Source organism: Parasteatoda tepidariorum, chromosome 1 (genome assembly GCF_982258835.1).
Source record: "Parasteatoda tepidariorum strain Cologne lab strain chromosome 1, Ptep-v5.0, whole genome shotgun sequence".
NCBI lineage: Eukaryota > Metazoa > Arthropoda > Arachnida > Araneae > Theridiidae > Parasteatoda > Parasteatoda tepidariorum.
Genome location: NC_141755.1, coordinates 107,272,157 through 107,288,853, shown reverse-complemented (window position 1 = coordinate 107,288,853; position 16,697 = coordinate 107,272,157). Strand labels below are relative to the sequence as shown.

The following is a 16,697-nucleotide window of genomic DNA, read 5'->3' as shown; positions in this document are numbered from 1 at the left end:
TATGAGCGATATCACGGTTTTGTTTTGCACGTGATTCAAACAATTGGGTATAATATAGCCTACGTCACAGGTTGTGTTGTTCCTACTAAATTTAACCCATGAACGGCATTTTCTGCGAGCCTAACTTCAAGCCACAAATAAACAAACGAAGTGTTCGATCGTTTAAATAGCTGCTCGCCAGATTTTGTTGCATTATAAAGAAAAGTTATTGAAACTAAATACAACTAAATAAACAACAACAACTAAAACAAATAACAACAACTACTAATAACAATAACTAAATAAACAACAACTAAATTCCATTCGTTTAGCATTGCGTCATATGTTGTTCCTACTAAATCGAAGTAGTTGGTGTTTTTTTCATATTATACCCAATTGGGTATACTATAGCCTACGTCACAGATCGTGTTATTCCTACTAAATTTAACTAGTAAACAGCATTTTCTGCGAACCTGATTTCTAGCAACAAGTAAAAGCATCAAACGAAGTGTCTTGTTATAAGTCGCTACTCGCCAGGTTGAAATTGTATTAGTCTAGTTCCTTTGGAAATAATTTATATTGTTGTTTTACCGAAGTTTATGAATTTAGTAAGCATATTTAAAACTCAGTTTATTAATTAAACTAAAAGGTAAATGTTATTCCTAGTAAGTGGAAGTAGTTGTGCTTTTTTCATATTATACCCAATTAATATATTTGTCGCAAAAAAAAAGTTTTTGCAAATATATATCTATGCCTCATATATTTTTGTGGCAAATGTAAATACATAAACTTAGTTTTATTCATATTCATAACATGCAAAATAAAAATCATGCGTTCTGATTGTCTCCTGACATGTTATCGCATATATGTTGTATTTCCTCTTAGTTTTGTTAAAAACAGAATAATATAAATCTTACATAAAAATTATGGATACCACCAGGAACACTCTTGAAAATTACTTTTTGACATTCTTGAATATTACTCATTCGTAGCAAAACATACATCAGCACTCATACACAAAAATCCACACACAAAAGAAATTTATCTACTTTATTTTGATTATAGAAGAGTGCGACGCGCTCTTTGTGTTAACTTATAGCTCTATAATTCCTTATTTTACTTTATTTTATTGGTACACATACATGCGGGCTGGAGTAGTCAGTTACATAAGTACGGCTTATAAGACTTTGTCATGTAGAAAGAAAGATAGCACAATTCAGAGAAAGACAGCACGAAGATACATCTAGGGTCTCGTTGGGATTAGAACCTCCACGCTACAAAAGCGTTTAGAGGGCGACATCACTCGGCCTCTAAAAAATGTTTGTACCAAAAACTTGGTAATTGGTACTTTATTTACGTCGCATTAGAATTGCACAATGGGATATTAGCAACGGCCTGGGAAACATCCCTGAGAACAATCCGAAGACATGACATCGCAATTTTGATCCTCTGCACAATTTAGACATAGATGTGACAGGGAAGGAAATTTTCCACAGACTCCTGTACCTATGGTGGGGCTCATCAACCGACCACAGGACTTTCGATTACAGAGATTTTACAAGCGCGTAAATCGCATTTACTCGGTGGGTCTTAGCGGAGTCGAGGATCGAACCTCTGCCCCTCCGGACTGGAGTCCGATTCTATAACCACTGAGCCACCACGGCCTTTAAACTAAAAACTGTACTATACTGTACTTTATTTACGTCGCACTAGAGCGGCACAATGGTCTATTGATGATGGTCTGGGAAACATCCCTGAGGATGATCCGAGGACATGCCATCGCAATTTTGATCCTCCGCAGAAGGGATGGCTCGCCTGTTTTGGTAGCCCGACGACTTGCGAGCGATGTCGAACCCTTTACGGTCGAACAGTTTTTGAACCGAAATTAGATGATGATGCTCTACGGATAGAAAACTTAAAATTAAACTGGATAAAAGCACACTGTGGTACTAGAGACAACGAGGCTACCGACCGACTTGCAAAACTCGCCTGTCAAATATCGATAATAGATCAATGAAATTCTAATTGAGAAAACAATAAAAAAAACTATACTAGACCGAGAAAAATACACGAGGCAAAATAATTGGCACAATCCTGAAATAAAAAGCCATCCATCTCACAGCTAATACCAAAGATCAACCTTAAAACAAAAACTTATGGTAACTTTTAAATGAGCCAATTTCTGACAAACCATGCCTCGCACGCATCTCCTTCAAGACAGATTATTTAACAAACCCAACCTATGCAATACTTGTAATACTATCAAAGAATACGTGCAACTCAGATGTAAGAAAAATAATAATTGAAGATGAGAGGAAAAATCACTTCCCAAGCAAATCTTATTTTTGACAATCCCGAAACATTTTGGACATAATAGAGACAAGACATAATAGAGTATTTAAAACCAATTAGATTGATCAATATCTAAAAGAAACTTTTTTTTTTTTTGATATCTTCAGAATTTTGCCGTTGTGATACAGGGGAAATTTTACCCATAGTATTTGATATTCAGTATTTGTAACTGAAAGCTAGAATTATGTGAAACATTTTGATTTAAATTTATTGACCCATTGATTATGGTAAATTAAATCTATTAGAGTACAAATAAAATAAAAGACTGCTCCTGGGCTGCAAGGTTTAGGTTAGGAGTTCTGCTGTAAGTTGCTCATCCGATACCTATTCCTTACATTCCTTACATCTAATACTCGTATTTGCTTAGAAATCGAATTTTAAACATCTGACTTATTTGAAATTTAGTTTCTCAGGAACTAATCAAACGATTTTGTTAAAATGTTGTATTTTGCCATGTGAAATCTTTAAAATGATGCAAAATATTTATACCTTTTACAATTCAAAATTTTCTTTCGACTATCGTTAAATAAAATAAAAAAACATTAAAAATTATTTTTTGCTTGGAATTACCTTTAAACAACCGTATTATATAATTGTTTGCAAAATTCTTTCAATTAGCTTTAAAAGTTTCTCGAGATATGGCGAAATACGCAAAAAGTAAAATTAACATTAAGGGGTCCAAACTTTGGAGCGTTTGCCTGACCAAACTATGAAGACCATATTTCCCAGATTGTGGCTACCCCCAATAGATTTTGGGGCTCAGAAATCCAAATTAGTCAACAAAAAATTTTTATTCAGAGAAAATACGTTTTCGTATCTGATTTCGTACTTGAAATATCGTCTGCACTTTTTAAGTAGCATATTCGAGTTCACCCCCTCGAATCATTAAGATTGAGTCCTAGAACGTGAAGATATAATCATTAGATCAAAAGTTATTCAGGGTGATCCGTTTTTTATTCCTTTTACGCACTGTGTAAATTCAGCTCCGTGTGAAAGCGAACCTCCTCTCCACAAAAGTTAAAAATGAAGATGGAAATAAAAATGATTTCTTATCTGAGAGCTTTTAATGCCGGACCTAACTTATAATGCAAGTTTAAGAAAGATAAAAGACAGCTGGAAATGTGTATTTAAAAAAATAGATATAGCATTTGATTCCATATTTTAAACTTCTCGCAGAAGTAGTTTTTTTTTTTAAGAATAAATTAATGAAGACAGAAAAATTCGTTACGTTTTGTCGCAAATTTTACCATAAGCTATAAACTTTGAAATCAAGGACTTCTCTCATAATAATTACGCCCAGTGTTTATGTAAGTAAGGAAAAACACTCAACTTCAATCTTAAATAAATTTGGTTTGGATATTGAAACAGTTCAAATTTGTTCTGTCTGTTTTGCGATAGTTTGCGGGTTTATAAAATCAAACTTGGACAATGTGGACTGTATAAAATTTATTTTGCGGGTGCGCTGGTAGCGCTGCGGAGATGCAAAAACACAAGACAGCTTCACAGGGTCTTTTCATCGAGTGAACGAGTGTTTGGAGTTCATCTTTCGTAATCACATGGTACAAAGAATCAATTATAGCTTCACTTAGTCGTCTTTTATTGGATGGACGTTTTTTTCGTACAAGAATTTTCAAACGTCGCCACAAATTTTCAATTGGATTGAGATCAGGGCTGTTTCCTGGCCATGGTAATATATCTATGCCTTTATTTTGAAAGCATGCTTTGCATACTTTTGCTGAGTGGCATGGAGCTGAATCCTGCTGAAAAATAAATGGTGCGTTGTTGGGGAAGAGATCCCAGATTGAAGTTATCAATTTTGGTTTCAGGACAGTTTCGATGTATTTTTTGAAATTCAGGATGCCAAATCAGACCGAAAAAAATGCTCAAGTGCTACTACCGATAGAAAAATTAAATGGCTATGCCTTCAAGATAGAAAAATTTCATCAGATGTCATTAGATGTGAAATGAATGCAGCTGGTATTGTAGTAAGTTCAAAAACAATAAGAAGAAGGTTATCAGGATTTGGATTACAAGCTAAAATTCCAAGGAAAAAACCATATTTAAATCAAAAGCAACGCGAAAAACGAGTTAAGTCGGCAAAAGAACACATTAAATGGTCAGAAAATCAGTGGAAGCAAGTAATATGGAGTGATGAGAGTAAAATATCTCTCTTTGGAAGTGATGGTAGGAAATACGTGAGACGTAGAGTAGGCGAAGCGCTTCATCCTGATTGCATTGAAGCAACTGCAAAAAATCCAACAAATGTCATGATTTTGGCATGTATATCTTCAGATGGTGTGGGCCGAATTCAAGTGATTGATGGCATCCTGAATGCCAAAAAATGCATCGAAACTGCCCTGAAACCAAAATTGATACCTTCAATCAGGGATCTCTTCTCCAACAACGCACCATTTATTTTTCAGCAGGATTCAGCTCCATGCCACTCAGCAAAAGTATGCAAAGCATGCTTTCAAAATAAAGGCATAGATATATTACCATGGCCAGGAAACAGCCCTGATCTCAATCCAATTGAAAATTTGTGGCGATGTTTGAAAATTCTTGTACGAAAAAAACGTCCATCCAATAAAAGACAACTTATTGAAGCTATAATTGATTCTTGACACCATGTGATTACGAAAGATGAACTTCAAACACTCGTTCACTCGATGAAAAGACGCTGTGAAGCTGTCTTAAAAAATAAGGGTTATCCTACTAAGTATTAATTGTGTAAGTATCACTTTAAGAAAATGCAAATCTAAGATAGATCTGACTATTCGTTGCATAATTTTTTTTGTAATACAGATATTGTAATACTGTATTTATTATTAAATTCTACATTAAATGACCTTCAATTTGATATCTAAACGTTTGTATTTAAGTGAAAATTAATATATTCTACAAGCACATAAAGTTGAAAAACATGAAACTTTCAAAAAGTGTCCACACTTTTGGCCACCACTGTATATTATTGGATAAATGCATTCTTCAATAGTATTCTTGGAAACAATCCTCATAATAGGATAAATCCCAAAAAACTCACAAGGTGATCCCAATAAATTCTTGGACTAAAAACCTGAAAGTGTGGCTGAAGAGATATTATTCTCCAGTTTTTGAAGGGTTTAACTTAATATAGTGAAGTTAAAGCGTTCATTAACAGAGTTTACCTTTTGCGCTTAAGACTGGTTCAATAAGTAACAGGCTTCATAGTGATGTAAGTGCCATATAAAAATAAAAAGTACTAGTTCTCATCGAATTTTAATAAAACAGATTAGAGTAAGCTATATCTTTATGCTTAGTCTAGTTGGAAAAAGCTTTTTGCTTAAAAAATTCTTATGAATTTTTATTGAAAGTTAAATTAAAAGTGGTTAATATTGTGTGTCAAGATTAAATTTTCAGCAGTATTGATCATTCTCAAAAATGAATCAAATGGGGAAAAATTAACTTGCCTTTTGTTGAATCTGAAAATAAATATTTGTTGAATTTGAAAATAGAATACGAATAATTTAAAAGTTTACATCAATCATAAAATAACGTGTCACTCGATTCAGACTTTAAACTTTAAACAAAAGGTTTGAACTATATTTGACATTAATATAATGTAATTTGACAAGTATTAGTTATATGACATTAATGAAGCAAGGTTCGAAACACTTTATTACTTTTTTTATAGTTTACTACAGATTTGGGCATTAATTAAAAACAATTAAAAATACACAAAGGGTAAAAGTTGTAAAACCATCACATTGATTCCTGAGAACAACCGTCCAGCGTGTTCTAAATCAGTTGTGGTAAAGGCAAACTTCGTTTCTTTGATGTGATGCAGTTCCGCTATAAGGGGCACTGAAAAAAGACGGCGCTGCAGTCTCCGATGGTAGTGCCATCTATCAGAGCTTGCGAGAAATCATCAAGATCAAATGTGCTGCAAACAATTATGAAAATCGCATGAATTTATGAAAAATTATAACATATAAGTCGGATACTTTTAGGAAGCTGGCATATTTAGGAAGTTGAGCCCATATTTATTTAGAAACAAAATTCCCGAAGGATTAAAAAATAAGCTAAACAAAATTCTTCATGATAATCGTTGTGTTTGTTCCTACTTTATTACGAAGGAACTTGACACAACTTCTCGATATACAGTTTTCTAACAATTTATAATCCATAAACTGCTATTTCATTTTTAAAAAAAATAACGAAAACTTTCAGAAAAGTTTCACAAAGAAAACCCCTCTACAAATATTTTTCAAATTGATATTTTTAGCCAAAAAAAAACATAATTAAATGATTAAGTCTTAAATAATTTTTTATGAAACTAATATTTTTGCAGTTTTCTTGTTGTTCAATATCATTTAAAAGTAAGTTTTTTACTAATTTTTGACTTGTTCAATGCGAATCAATTTTAAATAAAGCATTTGTATATCACATCAATAAAATGAAGTAGTAGTTGTTGTAGTTCATTTACGTCGCACTAGAGCTGCACAATGGGCTCTATTGGTGACGGTCTGGGAAACCTCCCATGAGGATGATCCGAAAAGATGCCATCACAATTTTGATCCTCTGCAGAGGGAATGGCACCCCCGCTTCGGTAGCCCGACGACCAGCACGTGAAGTCGAGCACTTTACGGTACAACAGTTTAACGAGGACCCATACCGCACACCCTCGATCCCTACGCAGACTGATCCAAGTGGTCACCCACCCGCACACTGACCGTAGCCAGTGGTGCTTAACTTCGGTGATCTGCTGGGAACCGTGTCTTAACGATCAGTCCACTGCGGGACTCAATCAAATGTAATACTGGTGCAAACTTACGTTATTTTAATTATCAAAATTACCAAGGTGTGCCTGTGTATGGGGGTATATCTATGTATCTTTCATAAATTTAATTTTTCAATTCTACTTCATTTAAACTAAACCTTCAATTTTTTTTGATGATTCAATCTAACTTGTGATTGATAAATTCGTTTAAAGAAATTGATTTCTCATGCTTTATAGACTCGAAAAATAAAAGTTTTATAAAATATAATCTAAGAGTTACAAGTGTGACAAAAATATATTAGAATTATTCATTATAATTGAATCTCAAAATCTAAAACACGTTAATGGCAGTGTTTAAATTTTTCATTTTGTAAATATAATATAAATAAAATATTTAAAAAATTCTAATTTTTGTTCAAAATTTTTTTAAATTAAATTTATAGTTAAAATGATGGATTACTGGGTTTAACACTTCAAATTTAGGGCAGTAAAAACTCTCACAATTAGTTTTCATACTCAGAGTTAGATTTTTCCCCATTGGATAGTAAACGTAGTGAGATTTATATAAGTACACCATTATAATATTCTTCACAGCAAACAGAAATTGAGTTCTAAACAAATGAAGGCGAGGAACAATAATTCACCCTCATATAAATAGAATGAATTTATATTGGTATACAAACATAACTTTTTTTTTTTAATTTCAAGAAGTCAATTTCTACAAATTTGTTTTTTAACAATTTTACTACATAGTGATGTAGTTTTTAATGGCTCACTTTTATATTCCAAAGAAGAATTACTACATAAATCAACACATTTAATGACTTTTTCAAATATATTTAATCTATCATAAAACCATCTAATTATTTCTACAATTTGACTAAAATGCAACCCATTGAGAGTTTTATTATTTGTTATGGAATTAGGAAAGTTTTATAAAATTACTTCATTTCACGTATGTTTATTAAAATTTTTCTTCATTTTAAAAACGAACCTTTTAATGTTTAGTTAGAGTTTGCATGATATAAATCATGTTGAAAACTCCAGATTTAAATCAATTAAGATTTTTAAAAGCACATTTAATTTTAATCAACTGAAATTTTGCGTAAAGAATTAAGTTTAAAATATTTCTTTACACAAACTTAATATATTCTACAAGGTGTGATGTTTTTTAATCATCTGATTGATAATGAAAGTTTGTTACAAATAAATAATAAAAGGATAAATTATATTTCAAAACAGACTAAAAAAAATTAAAAATGATTAAAAGTAAATAGAAGTGGCATGAAACCTTTAAATTATAAATTTTGCGTTGAAGATGTAAAATAATTTGCTTTATGTAAAATAACTTGCTGGTACCAAATATATTTCAATTATATACATTTAAGTTTGCACTTATTTAAATACAAGCACTTTTAAAATTAAATACGTGGAAGTGTAAATCAATAATGAAAAAGAAAAGAACTCAAAACCCCGAACTTCTTAAAGTAATTAATTTTATCAATAACATTTCCTGATTTAAACAAATTTAGTCCTCATTGGATTTCTAATAGACAAATTGCATTTTAATTGAAACTCTTAAAATTACTTTTAAAAACTCTTCAGATTGCTAAGCACGACAAAAATAACTAGCTATGATTTTATTATTCAGTGACAAATTTGTAATAATTAAATAATTTTAACAACTTTAGTAAGTAATATGAACTTCTTTAGTTACATTTTTATTTAAATTATAATAAGTCAACTGTTTTTGGTCGGCTAATGTGAAAAATAAAAAATACGATTTTAATTTAAAAAAATCAGTCTTAAATAAAATTAATCCGATTTTTTTCCTTAAAAAATCATGATTTTTGCTTACCCTGATGTTTATTGTACTTTCAAAAATGTTTCAAAAGAAATGTTTTACATAATTAATATCAACAGTTTTCTTTATCGTTTATAAATTTACAAATTTCGAAGAACTCAGTCAAAAAATTTGCGTCAGTGCCTGTTCACAGAAACAGGTCAATGGCCAGAAACAAAACATGGTTCCCCAAAAATTTTCACATGAAATGAGAAAAATCAAACTTACTTTATGGTACGAAGCACAGGACCGAGAGCCGGCATGTGAATGCTTGTGAATTGCCCCACCTGGCACATGTATCTGGACATACAATCTGGAGTTAAAGCTGTCAGGACTCTTCCTACCATCCCCTGCAGGGACACCAGACCGGAATTCACAATTCTTGCCGATCTCTTAAAAGTTTTCATTCCATCTTTCACGGCTTCCATACTTGTGTTCTTCAAGACATCAGCCGCTTCCGTACGGCCGATCATATCTTTCAATATGCCCGTCGCCAAGGAATCGATGAATCCAGACTCAGAAGTTCTGCTGGCTTTGGTTTCGAATTGGAAATCTCTCAGAAGGGGAATTCCCGCCTCTGACAACTGAGAGGGAAAGAACATGACGGACGCTATGTAGCCCAAGTACCCCAAAGTGGCTACACTTAACAGCGGAGTCAAGCTGGGGGATACACTCTTCAATGTCCTGGCTAAGCTTGTGGACACTGAATCAATCGTGGTCATCAGCGGAGATGGAGCCATTTGCTCAACTACATTCACGGATTTTTCCAAATCTTCAGCACTCCACGGTCTCGCTAAAACTCCACTTACAAAAAATAGAATATAAATTACACGGTAAACATCCATGATTAAAAATTGCTAAAAAAAAAAAGCTTTAATGGTAAAATGATTCCTCTTTAACTGAGTGGAGCTTTTTTTTGACAAAGTTTTGTTTTAAAATTCTAAATTTTCATGACAAAGACGTTTCATTAAACTGTACGCCACGACACCACAGCAATGCATTAGAAAATAACGATTATGATGAAATACATGATCACAGTTATGATGTATATTATGTTGAATGACGGAGGTGGCCTACAGAATATATTTCTAGGTTGAGATTCAGAAGGTCACCAGTTCGTGCCCAAAATTCTTTAAGGACGTTAACAATTAATTGGTTTTTTTTCTCCAATGCCAGCCTGGAGAATGACCTAAGTTATACAGGCATCTGATTTGTTCGCCACTCTTTCAGGGACACCATATTAGGTGGGCATACGTTGCTCCCACAGTAAGGAAGGGCAGTGCAGAAAATGAAAGAACATCCACGCCTTGCCCGATATTCGAACCCAGAACCTTTCTGATGCAAGTAGCTATTAATTGTAGAGTTAGAAAAACTGTCGGTCCCGCAGTGAACTGATCGTTAAGCCACGGTTCCCAACAGATCGCTGAAGTCAAGCATCACTGGCTGCGGTCAGTGTGCGGGTGGGTGACCACTTGGATCAGTCTGCGCAAGGCACGAGGGTGCGTGGTATTGGTCATCGTTAAACTGTTCTAACGTAAAGTGCTCGACTTCGCGTGTAGGTCGTCGGGCTACCGAAGCGGGGGTGTCATCCCCTCTGCAGAGGATCAAAATTGTGATGGCATGTCTGCGGATCATCCTCAAGGATGTTTCCCAGATCGTCGCCAATAGCCCATTGTGCAGTTCTAGTGCGACATAAATGAACTACAACAACAACTATCGATGAATTCTGGGATACTTTAACATCTTAGAATGCTAAAGAAATTTTAACAAATTCATGAACCGAAGTTGAATATGGTACCATAAGTTTAAAGATCGAATTTAAAATGTATGAATAAATAGATTTTAAGAAAAAAATATTATGTCGAGAATTCTTTACTTGTTTCAAAGAATTTTTGCTCTACAATTATTAAGTCATGGGTTGTTTTAAACTGTAGATTTTATCTAAAATGTGACGAGAAATATGACCAATGAGAGTTTTCTTTGTTTTGCAGTAGACTAATCTTAAAGACTCGGCTACCAGTAAAACACCGAAGTCAAACATCACTAGTAGCTGTCAGTGAGAGGGTGGATGATCATTTTGATCAGCCTGTGAAGGGATCGAAGGTCCACGGTATCGGTCCACTTTAAATTGTTATATCGTAAAGTGCTAGACTTCGTGCGCAAGTCGTCGAGCTATTTAAGAGGAGAAGCTATCCCCTTTGCAGAGGTTCAGAAATTGTAATGGCATGCTTTCGGACTATATTCATATATGTCTCTCAAACTGTCACCAAATAGTCCATTGTGCAATTCTAGTGAGGCGTAAATAAAGTACTACTACTACTAATGTTTTCTTTTTTGTTTTTTAATTTAACTTAAAGCTGAACCATATTCGAGTTGCAAGAATTTCATTTTCAAATTAGCCCGATGACGAGGATTTTTTAAGAATTGATTTATCCATTGAGTATCAGAAATAAAATATTATTGAAACAAAATAATATTAATTTTACAAAAATACTTCTTCTGAACATTTTATTGTTTTGCCAATACTTCCGCCAAATGCCGTGAATATGGAAGAGAATGGGTTCGAATCGCACCGTAACTTTGGTTGTATCATAATGCTATCTTCTTTTCATTAACGAATTATTAACCTATCTGAAGTCGAAAAACAGAAAGCACAATGATACATCCACGATTACGGTAGGATTCAAACCTCTCCACTCTTCAGAACGTTTGGCAAAAGTGCAAGCACTCTCTCCCATTCGATTTTTATTGCAATATTTTTTTTTTACTTCCATTTATTTTCAATTTATTGTTACAACATGCATTTGCAGGCTTGTGTGCTCAATTAAGGTTTATAAACCTTTGTCAAATAAAAGAACAGATAGCGAAATTCGGAGAAGTACAGCACGAAGATACATATATGGTAACAACGGGATTCGAACCCGCTACCTCCACGCTTTGCATGGCGTTTGGCTGGCGATACCACTTGACCAGGGTGGGACCGCTTCCATTTATTAACTTTATTGAAAATACATACATTAGCAGGCTTGTGTGCTCAATTTAGGCTTATAAACTTTTGTCAAGTAGGAGGACGGATATAACAAATGAGCGAAGGACATCACGAAGAATACAGTGAGGGTAACAGTGGGAATCGAACCTGTTACCTCCACACTTTGCATAGCATTTTGTGGGAGATACCGCTCGGCCACGGAGGCCCCGACTCCCATCTAAAATATTGTCTTGTGTTGTAAAATAATCGTTATCGGTATTGTCAAAAGGTATAATACTGAGTTCAGGCGGAGGCTTTAACTTTTTATTAAGAAACGTCTTTAAAGTGTTTTGATTTTAATCTTGGATATTTTATCACTTATCTCAAAATGAAGTGTTTATACATTTTTGTTGTTTTAACACTCTTTTTAACATTCATCCATGCCGAGGAACCAAAGAAAGAGAAAACGGCACAAGCAAGGCAAATGGAATATATATCATTGATAAACACTCTCTTGCAACAAACTAACGTTCTGACCACTGTGGATGGTGCATTGCTTGCAATTACCACAATGCTGGCCTCTCTAGTGACGAGATTCAAGCCCTTTCTCATTGCAACAGCCCTGTCTTACTTGATATACGTTGCAACTGCAATTTTGATTCCAGCACCCTTGGCGAAAATGGGTCTGCCGACGATGGACGTCCAGAACAAGAAAATGATGGGGAGGTCAGTGGATGGCGGTGAATCTTCGAGCAAACTTTTTGATGGTTTGATGGCGGAAACCCTCCTCAGAAGTATCAAAATCAGTCCCGTAAAAACCATCGTAACGAATGTGTCTGTTAACGTAATTACGGATACCATGGGGAGAATCCGGATGTTCAGTCGTATGTTGGTCCAGCAACTGTCTTTGTTCCAGCGGAATATGGTCTGGTTTTCAAGATCTCTAAGTAACGAATGCGTCTCTAGATTCCTCTGTAGGGTGGGCCAGTTTACGGAAACTAATTTTCCAACAGCCTCTTCCCTTTTAAGAACTTTAGCGTAAGTAAAACATACTTTGCTATTCCTTAGAGTAAATATGTATTAAATATAGAGTTAATTTTCATACTATCAAATTTGAAATTAAATATTATGTGATTGAGCAGTTTGTTTGAAGAACTAAGCTGAAGAACTATTAGTTACCAAGCAAACATTTCTTAACAAATGTAATTTTCAAATTTTTTAATTAAATGCCATTTTCAAATTTTTTAATTAAATGCCATTTTCATAATTAAAGAAATGACGGTGCTTTTTATTTAACGTTTTAACTGCTTATGCAAATAAATTTAATTTTAGTAAACAAAGTTTATTGCAATTTAATAATTAAAATTATTTTGGGAATGTTCTGAAAAATGAAAGTTTCATGGTGTGCAACATTGTCAAAATTAGACATAAGAATTAAAATTCAAAGTTTAACTAATATAAAAATAGCTAATCTGAGAATTTGACAAATTTACTACTATTTATATATAAAGAGTAGATTTTAAATAACTGTGCTTTAATTAGTTTAAATTAAAATTTTTATATTTCTTCGATGAATTTAAATTTTTTATTTAGGGATACGCCAAATGTGTTGACAGAATATTGTGCAACATATAGCTTTCTTCATAACATTTAAAAATAATCAATTTTAAATTATTTTTAAATGAATTTAAATGCTTAAATATGAAGCCAAACTATCTCTTTTTGTGCTGTAAAGCAAATTAGTGCTGCATGGAATTCTGTTGCCTAAACTTTGGTTCGTTTACTGAGATGTTGTACAACGGAAAAGTCTCTTCCTGTCAAATTCTCTCCTTATACTATATTCGTAATTAAAAATTTAAAGTGTAGAAAAAATACTTGGATAAAGTAACAATAAATTACGAGGTTTCAAATGCTGATTTTTTTCTTCAAAATCTCAAATCTCAAACAAATTATTTCATAATCAGCTGCTGTTATAGAGAAGTTAAGCAATCCTGTAATTTGCTGAGCTATTCGAAAATTTGAAAAAAATGTTTTCAGCATTTGACACTTCTTAGCTTACTCTTGGTTTTAATCAGTTAAATGCATTTTAAATTATAAATGCAATTTAAAGAATTGAGAGTTTAAAAGTACCATGGAAGTTTTTCCCCGCAGTATCGAGTCTTCTTAAAAATTTTTAAAATTGTGCCATTTCTGAAACTTTTAAAGCTAATTTCAAACATAGAGCTTAATTTTCTTTGGCAAATAGATGAATTATCATTAGGGAAATTTTGCACAGGTATTTTCTAATGGTTCATATGTATTTCGTACTCTTAAAATTAATCAGTCTCATAGCTAATTTTTCAATTCTTTAGTTTCTAAACAAATCTAACCGTTAATATTTTTTATAACTTAAAAAGAAACATTGTTAGTACTAAATTTAATAGCGTGCTTTTGCAGGATCTTAGATTTAGAAATAAATATTTTGAGAATTAGGATTTAGAACTAAGATTTTGAAAAGATTTCTTTTTCAAATCTTTGCTGTGAATTTCAAATGGATTTCAGCGCAGATGAGATCTTAATTCCTGCTTGTTGGATGACAAAACTTAATTACTTTTTAGCATTCAGTTTGTATGAATTGTTTGCAATCAATCTTCTATATTAATTTTAAATCTTAACGTTCACAGTGTCTGACAAAGTTTAAATAATCGCAGCGAGATTTATTTTTAAGAGGCATATGCATTCAATGTCCAGATGTTGACGAAATATTTTAGTACTATGAATAAAATGCATAATATTTGACGGATTTGAAAAATTAAATTAAAAAATTTAATTAAAAATTTTTTTAAAAAATTAAATTTAAAAATTTAAATTTAAGATAGTAATGCTATGTAATTTATTTAAAGTTTTTACTCTAAATAAAATCTTACAAATAGGTTAAATTCAAATGTTTCAGGAAATATTTAAAACCTAATGTTAAAGCAAAGAACTTGCTTTTTTTGCTATATAGAACTAGCAATTGATATGAAATGTTTGCTTGCTTTGGAATTAAGAAATTATTTCAGATAATCTAATTCAAAGCGTTATCAAATTAAAAGAATAAATGCTGCGTAAAATTTTTGATTTTAATCTTAATTGTAACGTTCACGTTTCGCAAAAGGGACAGTTCAAATATTACGTAAGCACCTAATGATTACGTAAGCACGAGAGGCTTTGTGATTTGTTTATTTTAGCTGATACTAGGGAAGAAGTGGTATGTTTAATGCATACACAAAACATTAAATTCTTATTTGCAAAATTTTCTTAAACCGAAATAAAAACGTAACAAAAATTACGCATGGAGTTTAGAGTGGTCATTTTAATTTTAGATATCAGAACATCATGATCTGATTACTGAAATAACATTTTGTACAAACTTCAAATGCTAACATTAGAAAGTATGTTAAGGTTTCAGAAACTAGGCATTTTCTTTCCTTTTGTGCCCAATTAAAATGACCATATTTGTTTTTTTTCAGGGATAATTATCCAGGAATGGATGATTACGCAATTGCTGTTGTCAGAGGTACATCGTCATCAAACTGTTCCTTAATCTATCCAGATTGCACGATGTGATTTGTCTGCTTAGTTTAAGATATCTATTTTGTGGCTAATCAGTCTTTCAGACTCTAAATGCTATAGCCCTTCTGATTCCTTGATGTTAAACATTGTTTAAAAAGTTTACATTATTGCTCTTACTGGAATCTGTAAAATTCTTGTAATTACTTCCTCAAACTGAATTCTTTAGTTTCAGTAATAAAAGTTTAGAACATGTCAGTTTCTGCATAATAATCTTATTTTAAAACTGAATGAATATATGTTTTGTAGGATTGACTAACCACCCTGGGACGTAGTTTTAGTATCGCATATTTAACAAGATGACTCAAAATATCTCAAGAACTTAGTCTTAATATCTTGTTTGTCGATATTTTTTAAATTCAGAAGTAAAGTTAAATTCTTATCGAAATAAGTAGCCTTGTAACTGCACTAAATTTTAAGTCTGATTTCTTATTTTTATTTTATTTAATTTCATTACATTTCGGGTGGAAGAAAAAACAGCTGCTTCAATAAGAATAAAAAGCTAGCATGAATGTAAATTTAGTCATATTAATTTAGTCATGTGTGGGGCAGAACGGCGTAAACTAATCGTGTCACATTTTTTTTTGGTTCTCAATAATATGTGAATTTTGATTTTTTTTCATTGCACAAAATACGCCGTTTTTTAAAATATTTATAAAATGTAAAAATTTTAAAATGCATCAAATTTATTCAGATTGAAAAGATTTTTAAAACATCTAGTAACACCAAATTGTACAGATTCCAAAATTTAATTAAAATGTGAAAAGTTGATATTTTTGTTTTAAAATTTCTTATTCTGTTCTGAAAATTTTATATTTTATACCATACAATTATACGATATAAAATCCTAGTATAATGTTAAGAGTAGTTTACTAAAATGCATTTTTGAGGATCTAAAAACCAAAAATGTCAAGAAATTTATTCAGAGTAAGTGAGTTTTTCTGATTCCGTAACTTAAATTATCGTTTGCACTGATTAGTTAATATATTTAGGTCAGATAATTGGAACCATTAAAGCTGAGTTTTAGTACGTGAAAATGCGATCCTTGGATAAAGTTGTTAAGGTGATTACTTTTTCAGCACTGTACGTTTAAGTCAATTTATTGAAAGCATTTTTCAAATTTAAAAAAATTTCAAAATGGCAGCTTTTAATTCTAAGTTGCCAATTTTTTGTGCTATCCGTATCTCCGGAGTTAGTCAAAGTACGGT

General features: G+C 32.3%; 2 protein-coding genes across 2 annotated transcripts; one reads left to right on the top strand and one right to left on the bottom strand.

Moving 5' to 3' along the window:
* Window positions 1–5,966: 5,966 nt before the first annotated feature.
* LOC107448351 (uncharacterized) lies at window positions 5,967–9,987 on the bottom strand. Its single transcript, XM_016063514.4, has 2 exons — window positions 9,159–9,987; window positions 5,967–6,250 (listed from the first exon to the last, which is right to left on the bottom strand). The coding sequence occupies exons 1-2, from the start codon at window positions 9,773–9,775 to the stop codon at window positions 6,160–6,162; spliced, it is 708 nt and encodes a 235-aa protein (XP_015919000.3). The 5' UTR covers window positions 9,776–9,987; the 3' UTR covers window positions 5,967–6,159.
* A 2,217-nt stretch (window positions 9,988–12,204) lies between these two features.
* LOC107445378 (uncharacterized) lies at window positions 12,205–15,687 on the top strand. The gene is made up of 2 exons (XM_016059756.5): window positions 12,205–12,936; window positions 15,390–15,687. Exons 1-2 carry the CDS (start codon window positions 12,287–12,289, stop codon window positions 15,484–15,486), a joined length of 747 nt encoding a protein of 248 aa, XP_015915242.1. The 5' UTR covers window positions 12,205–12,286; the 3' UTR covers window positions 15,487–15,687.
* The last annotated feature ends 1,010 nt before the right edge of the window (window positions 15,688–16,697 follow it).